The sequence below is a fragment of the Myxine glutinosa genome, chromosome 4, assembly GCF_964187855.1.
Source record: "Myxine glutinosa chromosome 4, kmMyxGlut1.1, whole genome shotgun sequence".
Classification (NCBI taxonomy): Eukaryota; Metazoa; Chordata; class Myxini; order Myxiniformes; family Myxinidae; genus Myxine; species Myxine glutinosa.
Genome location: NC_136264.1, coordinates 167016612 through 167028863, shown reverse-complemented (window position 1 = coordinate 167028863; position 12252 = coordinate 167016612). Strand labels below are relative to the sequence as shown.

General features: G+C 41.5%; 1 protein-coding gene across 1 annotated transcript in view; it reads right to left on the bottom strand.

Annotated features, from left to right (window-relative positions):
• ATP8A1 (ATPase phospholipid transporting 8A1) overlaps positions 1-12252 on the bottom strand; it is a 541081-nt gene that overhangs the window by 464024 nt on the left and 64805 nt on the right. The window contains exons 5-6 of the mRNA XM_078776729.1: positions 7102-7201; positions 2082-2180 (exon numbers count right to left, since the gene is read on the bottom strand). Of these exons, the coding sequence (XP_078632855.1) occupies positions 2082-2180; positions 7102-7201 (199 nt within the window). The remainder of the gene's footprint in view (positions 1-2081; positions 2181-7101; positions 7202-12252) is intronic.

The window sequence follows — 12252 nt, the reverse complement described above, 5'->3', positions numbered from 1 at the left end:
TGTGCACAGAGGGAGCTGCAGATGGAGGAAATGTTGAGTTGGATCTTGGAGACGGCGTGAAGCTGGAAGGTGTGAAAACATTTTGTTACCTAGGAGACATGCTGAATGGAGAAGGTGGATCAGACTCGGCAACGGTTGCCAGAGTGAGATGTGCATGGAAGAAGTTTCGGGAACTGAGTGGCGTACTGATGAGGAGAGGAGTGTCGATGAAGCTGAAGGGAAAGGTGTATGCTCCATGTGTGAGAAGTGTTATGATTTATGGGAGCGAGACATGGGTAATGAATGTAGAGCAGCAACAAAGGCTGGAAAGGGTGGAAATGCGAATGGTTCGGTAGATGTGCGGAGTATCGTTGAGAGAGAGGAAGACAAATGATGAATTGCGAAAGATGATGGGAATAGAGCCTGTGATGGATGCTGTGAAGAGAAACAGTTTGAGATGGTTTGGTCATGTGTTGAGGAAGGATGAAAATGACTGGTTGAGAAGAGTGATGGAAATGAATGTAGAAGCAAGTAGAAGACGGCAAAGACCGAGAAAGACTTGGCTAAAGATGGTGGAAGAAGAAATGCGGGCAAGGGGGTTAACAAGGAGAGATGCAGAAAATAGGGCAAAATGGAGAAGATTGTCATGGGGACCGCAAGGCTAACCCCCGCTCTAGCAGGGAAAATGGCCTAAAAATGCATGTTGTTGTTGTTTGTAATGATGATGTCATAGGTGCCTCCATTATGACGTCATAATTCGACAAGTAGAATGCTTGATCCCATGAATATGAAATTTCTTGAGCATAATCCAAGGATAAATCGGGCAAGAAAAAAAATTTGATGATGTCATTGGTCACGTGGTTCAGCCGCCATTTTTCTTTTTTACACAAAACCACAAAAACCCTTCTTCTCCGAAACAGCTGAACAGATCAGGGCGAAACTTTATAGGCACAATCGCATACCTATGATGAACAAACGTTCCACGACCATGATGTCATAGGTCACATAGTGTGGCAGCTATGATTTTTTGAAGAATAAACCTTTTAAAATCACCTCCTCCAGAACGGCTGAACAGATCGAGTGGAAACTTCACACATATGTTCCCCATGCCTTGGGATACCATGCTGTTCTTGAATAATTCATCGGTCACATGGTTTGGCAGTCACATTGGATTGAACAAAAATCTTTTTAAAATTCTATCTCTTGAACAGCTTAATTGATCGATGTGAAGCTTCAAAGTAATGTCGTAGTCGTGAAGCGGTATTACGTGTTTTAAAATTTCCACGATTGGTCGTACGGTCTAGCAGCCAGAAGTTATTGTTTGATGAAGAATCTCTACAATATTATCTTCTCCAGCCACGTGACTTTTCAGTATATATATTAATTATGTACCGTTTTAAGTCAGTGGCATCCTGTCTATTAATTATGTGCTATGGGAATGTACCTTTTGATACTTTAGACTGCTGAGACTCATTAGACCTTTGAAGAACCTTTAAGACCCCCAAGACCCTGAAAACCACCAAGACCCCAAAATACCCCCAAATAATCTTAAATACCACGAAGAACCAGAGGACCCTGAGGACCCAAACAACCCCGAGGACTCAAAAGACCCAAAAGACCCCGAGTCCCCAAAAGACCCAGAGGACCTTGACGATCCAAAAGACTCCGAGGACTCAAAAGATCGAGGCTATCCTCATTTTTTTCTAAAATATTTAAAATACAATACTGAATTCAGTTTTATAACGAGGATGTCATGTGTCACGCATATCCGATGAAAGTGGGGTTGTAGCAAAGCAGGGGGTGCATCAAAGCAGGACAGCGTGTGGTACCCAGTCATCAATGCCAGCAGTTATAAAGTGGAAGTTCTAGTTATTATTATTATTTATATTATTATTCCAAATAAAAGACAAAAATAATAATTGCCCATGCCAAACAAAACATTTTTCCTGTACCTTCACATTTTTCTTATGACATTGCTCTTGGAAGATAAATATTGGACATAAAACGAGATGCTATGAAAAGAAGAAGTTTGCTCAATAATCAGAAGAAACTTTTGGAAAAACATTCACATGCAGTTGAAAATTTGTGGAAAATGTACTAACATAATCCTCGATGATTTCCTTCAAAGCAGCGACAGCAAGGATGCCGAGCAAAGGCACTAATGTTGTATAACGACCTGTTGGGGAGACATTTGGAATTTGCTGCAAAAGAAAGAGACAAATAACTTTTGGATAATAACAGCATTTTGGATACAATGACTTAGGCTTTTCTGTACATGTAAATTCCTGGAGTACATGTAAATGCATGGATATTAAAGTATCATATTTTGCTCATACGCTAAGAAGCCCAGACAATGAACATGTTGGAGACAGCAAAGATAAGAAAGAAAACCCAAGTTCATAAAATATTTCATCCAAAGTAAAAATAGAACAACTTACAATGTTTAAATATTTATAACATACTCAGTGCATAAATTAACAAACTAGAACGGCACTCAGTAGAGAGCATACCACTGCCGGGTTGGCCATATCACTCAATGGTAAAGAATCACTTTAAAAATTCTACTAGCTGGATCCGGATCTTCACCAAAATTGAATCGATTCTTCCTCGTCACACACACAACCTCTCCACCAAGGTTTGTCCAAATCCATCAATAACTTTTTGAGATGTCCTGCTATGTATCGTTTTTGGCCCGATGTCCCAATGGTGAAGAACCACTTTAAAAATTTTTAATATTTCTCACATCCGAATCCATATTCAGATCTTCAACAAAATCGAAACGAATCATCCTTGTCAGATATCCAACTGGTCCACCAAGTTTCGTCCAAATCTGTCCACAACTTTTTGAGATATCCTGCTCTGTATCGTTTTGGCCCTATCTCCCAATGGTGAAGAATCACTTTTAAAATTCTAGTAGCCGGATCCGAATCCCGATCTCCACCAAAATGTAATCATTTCGTCCTTGTCACATACGCCACATCTCTTCCAAATTTCGTCCGAATCAGTCCACAACTTTGAGATATTTTGTTCACAAACAGACAATCAAACAGACAGACAGACACACAGACAGGGGTGGAAACATAACCTCCATTCACCTTTGGTGGTGGAGGTAATTATACAAGGGCAATGAAGAGGTTAGGTTGATTACCTTCATCAATCAAGGGATAAATGAATGGGATACAACAAAGCCAAAATATTTGTTTTTAAGTTTCCTTGTATTTTGTTGACAAATTCAAATAAATACCAATGACCAGTGCAACAAATAATTTTAGAGGCAGTGCGCCAGATTTAACCAAGATTGTTGAAATTAATTTAAAGTATTGGCCATATCCTCTCATTTGCAATTTAATTTTTGAATGTATGCCACTTCAAAATGATGATGCTTCCAATTAAATTGGTGCAAATTGTGCAACAGAAAATGGACGTGAAGTGTGATGTTCATGTCGAATTTCTCTGAAGGTACAAGTACAAGGCCATTTGTATCTATCAAATGACATCGTCAATGCATCATGCTTCATTATCTACAGCAGCGATTGCCAAAGTTTGATGTCTTCTTAAACGTATGTTGGATGTAACATATGCAATGTTCCACAATAACTGAAACAAGATCTAAGAATTATTGGTTGTTCGATACATTCTTATTAAGTCCCACATCAACAAAATCTTGACTTCAGACTCAAAAAGTTTGACTAAATATATAAGATACTGTTTCACAAAATAATAAGTTAACAAAATCAGTATCAACTTTTCCTGTGAAATCAATTGAATCTTGATTTAAGTACCGGGAAGCAGAACGTTTATTTATCGATATAAAAGTATCAAACAAAATAATGATCTCTTCTAAGTCTTCGAAGTCTAACTCTTCTAAGTTCTTTTATTTATTATTAAGGAGGCAAAAAATTGGATATTTGGTTTAACATTAACAACAGCCACCAATATATGGAATGGTGCCAAGGTACTGACTCATTGTTTTGTGAATTTTAAATATGGAATTTCCAATGATGCAAGAAAACCTTCTCAGGAAAACCTTCTCTCAAGGTCATCTGCCATCTGCTTGGAAATCAGCCAACATCACCACTTTACACAAAAAAGGTGCAAAAACAGATCCTAGCAACTACAGACCAATCAGCCTTCTCCCAATTATCAGCAAAGTCATGGAATCCATCACTGCTTCGGATATGAAATCTTTCCTCTTCTCCAATGGCTTGATCTCTGATCATCAATTTGGTTTCAGACCAGGTCACTCTACTATGGACATGCTGCTTCTGCTGTCTCAACAATGGATGGAGGTCCTCAATGCCAAACAGGAAATTAGAGCCGTCTCCCTCGACATGTCACGTGCCTTCGCTACGGTCTGGCACCCCGCTCTGCTCACCAAACTCTCCTCCTTTGGTATCCATGGAAATCTCCACGCTTGGCTTGCGGACTTCCTCTCTGGTCGTAGTCAACGTGTGGCCCTGAAAGGATTTCTCTCATCGCCCCTTCCTGTTCTGGCTGGGGTTCCCCAAGGTAGTGTTCTGGGCCCTGTGCTTTTTCTGGTCTTCATCAATGATCTCTCCGACTCTTTTGAAAATCCTCTCTATCTCTTTGCTGATGACTCCACTCTCTGCCGCTCCATTCCTCATCCCTCAGATCGGCAGTCTGCAGCCTCCTCACTCTCTGCAGACCTGGACAAAATCACAGACTGGGCAAACAAGTGGAACATGTCTTTCAATCCTGACAAATCTCACACTATTACGATGTCTCTCCAAAAAGACAGACTGGACAACCCTCCCATCCACTTTCTGAATAATCCTCTCCAAGAAGTTCTGTCACTCATGCTTTTGGGTCTCACTATCTGCCATTATCTTTCCTGGGAAAACCACATTTCAAATCTGGCCTCCAAAGCCAGTCGCCGACTGGGCATCCTCCGTCGTGTGAAGTCCTTCCTTGGCACACCTGAGCTCCTCACCACATACAAGGCTTTCATCCGCAGCTCAATGGAATACTGCTCTCCCCTCTGGGCTGGTGCTCCTGCCTCACACGTAGCTCGTCTTCACGCTGTTGAAACCAAAGTGTTCAGAATCATTGGAATCTCCCGTGATGAAGCTACCTCCGAGGGCCTTTCACTTACTCGCCGCAGGCAGGTTAGTGGTCTTTCTGTCTTCTACCGACTCCTCTCCGGCCTTGCTCCTCCTGCTCTCTCTGGGCTCTGTCCCCCAAATATTCCTACAGGTCGCACAAGATCTGCCTGCAACCCTCTTATGGTTAAACTGCCAAAATCAAGACTCTCTGCTCACCTTCACTCCTTCATTCCTCTTTTCTCCCACCTCTGGAACAAACTCCCTCACTCTCTTCAATCCCACTCCTCCCTCCAGGTCTTTAAAACAGCTGTTCACTACCATCTCTTATCTTCCCCCATCCAAAACCTTTATCTTTTCTACCCCCGCTAATTTAACCCCAAATCCACTTTTTTGAAATACCAAACTTCTTTCCTGGAAGTCGTTGGTGTCCTTGTGTTTATACTTCCCCCCCCCCCCCCCCCTTTCCCAAGCCGCCTCCCCCCAAGCCCTCTCCCTCCCACACATTCCCGATGTCACTGCTCTCAAATGTTGTGTTGATGTGCTTTCCCTTCTCTCCCCATCTTGTCTACCGCTCCCCTTTTTATATACTTTGTTTGTCTGTCTGTTTGATTTGTTTGTGTGATAAATGTTAGCTCTTTCATGAGCCTCGATAATTATGTATACAAAAAAAAAAAAAAAATCAAGAGTCCTCTACATTTTACCTACCAATTGAAAAGGTGTGGTAATTTTTTGTGTATATATACATATGTAACACTAGGTTTGTCCGAATCCGTCCATAACTTTTGAGACATTGTGGTATATAATCGGTGTTTGCCCTATCACTCAATGGTGTAGAATCACTTAAAAAAATTATAGAGTCCGGATCCGGATCTTCACCAAAATCTAATATATTGTCCACAAAAATCATATGTCAATTAATTAATCGAATAAATTATTCCTGGTCAAACACCAACCTGTCCACCAAATTTAGTAAAAATCCATCCACAACTTAAGATATCCTGTTGACAAACAGACAAACAAACACAAACAGACAGAGCAGAGAAAACTTAACCTTCATCCACCTTTGGTGCAAACATATGCTTTCAAGTGGAATTGTATACAACTAGCAACGGTACCCACCCTATGGGCGGGGCTCCAATTGGGAAGCCCAAATGAAAAGGCAAAATATCAGAAATTGAAGGTTTTTTTTAATTTTAAACGATTCATATAAACATCCGTTGAATCATATCACATGCAAATCATCAAAATCTAAACAGTATCTTTAGAATTTCAATAAAAGCCACATCACTGTTCATATCGGTAAATATTATTCCATCGTGTTTCAAATCGTGATCGATACACTATGATCGTGATGATCGTGATCGTGAATCGTGATCAATAATCGTGTTCACAATCGCTATGTCGTATGTACTCTCGATACGTGTACCAAATTCCCGATACGTGTGACTGTACCAAATCAACAGTTAAAAGGATTTTGAGCCGATAGGTGTTACGGCCTTGGCAAGATCGATGGAGACAGCGATCTGTTAGCGTATTCACCGCCCAAATAGCTATGTGGAATTCTCTCATGTAGAGATTAAACGTTACGGCTGTTATGGCCTTGGCAAGATCGATGGAGACAGCGTTTATTATACTTTTAATGAAGGACACTGTCTCAAGTTAGTCTTATGACCTTTTATTACCCACAAGGACGGTGACCATTATTTTCGATAACAATGTTTCCAATTTCAAGCTGCTTTCAAACTTCTGCTACCATGATTTGGTTTCAAAAAATATAAACATTAATTTTTTATATATTAAAGATTGACAAGAAAATTCCATCAGTGTGTTTTCAAAATCAAAAATTACAGAATTCAAAAGTACATAGGAAAGTTTGCAAACGCAATGATGACATCCGAATAAACGCATTAAGTGTTAAAAAATGATTCATAACGTATGGAGAGGACGATAGCAGTCACGTATTTTTCCATTCTTGGATAAACAACCAAACCCACATTCTTAAGGTGAGGAATTCACTGTGCCCATGATGAAACAATGGTGCCTTTGATGTTTTACACACCTGCAATAATGCAATGAATAGGAAGAAAACATTGGCCGCTTTGCTAAACTGCTCGTACAGAAACCGTGGAAGAAAACTGAGCAGGTTGTACTTTGCAGTGCTGCAAGATATCAATAATAAAACAGATTAGTTCTGCCTCAAAATTCCAATTGAGCAAAAGTGTAAGCACCTAACTTGGACACCGTGAAAACAGTAAATGCTGAAATCAGCAACTCTATTCCAAGCAGTTCTTGACAGATAGAAAGGTACTTTCCCAGTTGAGGGGAAAATACATGCATAAGTGGAGCACGCAAGTAACCACCACTCAGATTTTCCATGCTATTATTTAGCTTGGCTTAAAACATCACTTAGAATTTTACTTCATCAAGAAGGTTGTGGTATATTCTAAATCTACACAATATTAAGAAACAAAATGTATAGCTTTGGTATAATTGGTCAAATACCAGAAGTAGTATGTTCCTTTGAAATCTTGAGAAAAAGAAAAAGAAAAAGTTTTTTCCATGTGTCCAACAAAAAATATTGCAAGGTCTGTCCGCCTTGGATGAAAAAATTGTTTATATTAAAATGAGACCAAAATGAGGCAGAAGGTGGCACCACTGACAACCATTTCAAGTTTATTGTGACATCTCCACACCCTTGTACAATACCTCAATTATCATTGCCAATGTTTCAAATATCAATATATTGGTGATTAATGTCCCATCAACAATTTTTGCGATTATACTGACAAGGCATAATGATGAGGAACTTGATAGGATAGACAGTATACGCTTGATGATTCAAATGCCATTGATCAACATATTTTGCTCATTTTCGATAAACTAACCCATGATGCTCATAAGGTGGAATAAAATAGCAAATATAGACCCTTCCCACAACTGCCATTCAAGCCAAGTCACAACACAAGTTTTTCTATGCATTTACTCATCAGTTAAAGTCTTACATAATTAACCTCAGCAGTTTATGTTACTCAAAGTGTAATGTAGAACACTGCTATTAAGACGACCTGCTACCAGTAGGGAACAGTCATGAAAAAGCATTAAGCAAATGGTTCTGGGAGTGTGGTTCAAAGGGATTCTTTAATGGATGTTATCTGAAAATAAGTAATGAAGTCCGTAGGTGCTCGTGAATTATAGCCAGAACTTGTCTGCTGTAAGTGAAGTAATTAACTTGCACCATCTCGGCAGTTGTTAGCAAAGATAGCGCAACAAAAAAATATTTTGCACCATCTAGTGGTGCTGTTTCAGTAAAGAGGGAAATCAACTTGCAAAACTCTCAAAGCGACAGTCCTTCCACAAGGTAAGATCAGATGAGGCCAATTGCACTTTGTATATTTAAGATAGGGGCTTTGCCTGTTCATTTTATATGTCTGGTACATTGGATGATTCGTCTGTACTTGCACAGTTAGCAGACTTAAGATGCCCAGGAATTCAGTCTCACCTTGTGGTTTCACTGAAGGTATCACTGCTGAAAAGGAAAGCTCTCTAATATTCTCAGTCAGTGTCAAGGATGGTAAAATTAAAATGACGTTTCTGTGAGCAGCAATGTTCATTCCTTCCTTCCTTGTAAGTGCCGCTTCATCAGGATTAACATTGCCACACTGCGGCTCTTTGTGCACGTAACTTACAAGTTAGACTAAAGCAAGACAGAACTATATTGATAAGAGAAAAGTGGAGTATGCCCACACTCATTATCTTCTGCCTGTGATCTGTCCTCAACTTCTGCCTATGAATCACGCAGACAGAGGATTACTGAAGGGAAAACAAACTTCTTCTCAAAATCAACTTTTCAATTTGTGAACAACCTTCGTTTTTCTCTTGTAGATATAACAAACAGAATAAACAATTTCACTTCAGATACACTGGCACAATAACTTTAAACCATCATTTCATGTTGTTTTGACTTCAGTAAATATTGTTGCAAGTTCACCAACCAAGCACAGATTAGCATGCATGTGAGTCATTGAGACCAGGTGGGTGACAAAATAATTAATTACTTATTCATAAACCTATGCACACAATCGTGATGAGTTGCATCCATATTTATTAACGAAATCAATTAATTTCTTAACACAGAATTGCACAAAACAATTCACAAAAGGTTAACAATAAAGAGAATCACCAACACTAAAAACACCAATAAAGAGAATCACCAACACTAGAAACCCCAAACTAAATCCAAGGCCATCACAGCTATCACAGCATCACACCCATCACAGCATCAAATTATTCCAAACTTGTGGTGTTAGCCAGGGGAAATCTTTGGCTAAAATCATTCATGAACTGGCTGCCCTTGACCAACATTCGGCGGAAGCTGGCAACAATTTGTAATTTGCCAGGGTGCCTGTGATAACCCACTTCCACTTGGTGATAGACACCGTGGAAAATGTAATGTCCATAAACTAATGCATGGAGATGGGACTTAATTAATGGGACTTTTTTTTTTGTATACAAGATCGAGGCTCGTGTAAGGGCTAACATCAATCACAAAGAACAACAACGAGCGAACACACAAACACACAAAAAAGGGAGCAAGAGACAAGATGGGGGAGAGAGAGAGAAGCACACAAGTCCAACAGCAGAGACCAGGGACAACGGAAGATCTGTGGGAGGGAGAGGGCTTGGGGGGGAGGAGGCATGGGAAGGCAGGGGAGGGGGTGGGAAAGTATAAAACACATGGACACTGCTGGAACTTCCAGGAAAGAAAAAAGTCGGTATTTCAAAAAAAAAAAAAGTGGATTTGGGGTGAATTAACGGGGGTAGAATAGATCAAGGTTTTGGAAGGGGGAAGATAAGAGATGGTGGTGAACAGCTGTTTTAAAGACCTGGGGGAGGAGTGGGATTGAAGAGAGTGAGGGAGTTTGTTCCAGAGGCAGGCGTAAAGAGGAATGAAGGAGTGAGGTGAGCAGAGAGTCTTGATTTTGGCAATTTCACCAGAAGAGGTTTACTGGCAGATCTTGTGCGACCTGCAGGAATTTTGGGGGACAGAGCACAGATAGAGCTGGAGGAGCGAGGCCGTGGGTGAGTGGGTGATAAGAGTCGGTAGAAGACAGAAAGGCCACCCACCTGCCAGCGGTGGGTGAGTGAAAGGCCCTCGGAGTTAGCTTCATCGCGGGAGATTCCTTCTGAATCTGATTCTGAAAGCTTTGGTTTCAAGAGTGTGAAGATGAGCGAGGTGTGAAGCAGGAGCACCAGCCCAGAGGGCAGAAAAGTATTCCATTGAGCTGCGGATGAAAGCCTTGTATGTGGTGAGGAGCTCAGGTGTGCCAAGGAAGGACCTCGCACGACGGAGGATGCCCAGTCGGCAACTGGCTTTGGAGGCCAGCTTGGAAATGTGGTTTTCCCAGGAAAGATCATGGCAGACAGTGAGACCCAAAAGATTGAGTGACAGAACTTCTTGGAGAGGATTGTTGAGAAAGTAGATGGGAGGGTTGCCCAGTCGGTCTTTTCGAAGAGACGTAGTAGGAGTGTGAGATTTGTCAGGATTGAAAGATGTGTTCCACTTGTTGGACCAGTCTGTGATTTTGTCCAGGTCTGCAGAGAGTGAGGAGGCTGCAGACTGCCGATCTGAGATTTGAGGAATGGAGTGGCAGAGTGTGGAGTCATCAGCAGAGAGATAGAGAGTATTTTCAAGAGAGTCAGAGAGATCATTGATGAAGACCAGAAAAAGCACAGGGCCCAGAATACTGCCTTGAGGAACTCCAGCTTGAACAGGAAGGGGAGATGAGAGAAACCCATTCAGGGCCACATGTTGACTACGACCAGAGAGGAAGTCTGCAAGCCATGCATGGAGATTTCCATGGATCCCATAGGAGGAGAGTTTGGTGAGCAGAGCGGGGTGCCAGACCGTATCGAAGGCACGTGATATGTCAAGGGAGACAGCTCTAATTTCCTGTTTGGCATTGAGGACCTCCATCCATTGTTGAGACAGCAGAAGCAGCATGTCCAGAGTAGAGTGACCTGGTCTGAAACCAAATTGATGATCAGAGATCAAGCCATTGGAGAAGAGGAAAGATTTGATATCCGAAGCAATAATGGATTCCATGACTTTGCTGATAATTGGGAGAAGGCTGATTGGTCTGTAGTTGCAAGGATCTGTTTTTGCACCTTTTTTGTGTAAAACGGTAATGTGGGCTGATTTCCAAGCTGATGGCAGATGACCTTGAGCAAAAGAGAGGGTGAAGAGAACAGAGAGAGGGTGAGATAGAGTGGCAGAGCAGGATTTTATGACCTTTGGGCTGATGCCGTCTGGTCCAGTTGCAGAATCATAGTCGAGGATTGACAGAAACTTCTCCACCTTGTCAGGAGGAAAGGACACAGAGTCCAGGAGCAGCTGGGTATGACTGGGTACGGTGGGTACAGAGAGGGATGGGTTTGCGACAAATGATTTTGTGGCAAACACAAAGTTGAGGCATTCAGCTTTTTCACGTGCATAGTCAGCTGTGTAGCCATTTGAGGTAAGGGAGGGGATGGAAGGGGAACAAACACCAGAAACAGATTTGACCAGACGCCACCAAGATTTGGAGGAAGGAGACAGGTTTGAGAGTTCAGTCTTGAGAGTAGAGAGATATTGTTTCCTGGCTCTCCTGAGGGTAGACACACACTTAACTTAACTTAACAAGCAGATACCAGAGCTTAACCCTTTGAGTACGTGATTTTTTTGATAAAAATACCCCCGGTGGAAAATACCCCCGGTCGATTCGCTACGGGATTAATTTGGCATTACAGGAAAGCAACCACATACGAGGTGTGTTCAAAAAGTATGCGACCTTAATTTATCGTGCGTAAACAAATGAAGCTAGGGAGGCGTTGATTGGTGCACGTATGTAGGCGATCCTAATGCGCACGCGTGAATTTTTTCCCACCTGCAGAAGCTGTCATTCGACGGCAGACCGCCGATGAGTGAGGAAGTGTAAGTGAGCGCCGTCGGATTTTCGTTTTTGACAAAATTACAGAAAAACTTGAACAATGCTACTGCATCAAATTTTGTGTAAAGCTTGGCGATTCCCAAGTGGAAACGATCCGCAAGATTCAACAGGCCTTCGGGGACGAAGCAATGAGCACCACACAGATAAAGGAGTGGTACAACCACTTCAAAGATGGCCGCACATCAGTGAAGAGTGAAGCACGTTCGGGTAGGCCCTCAACATCC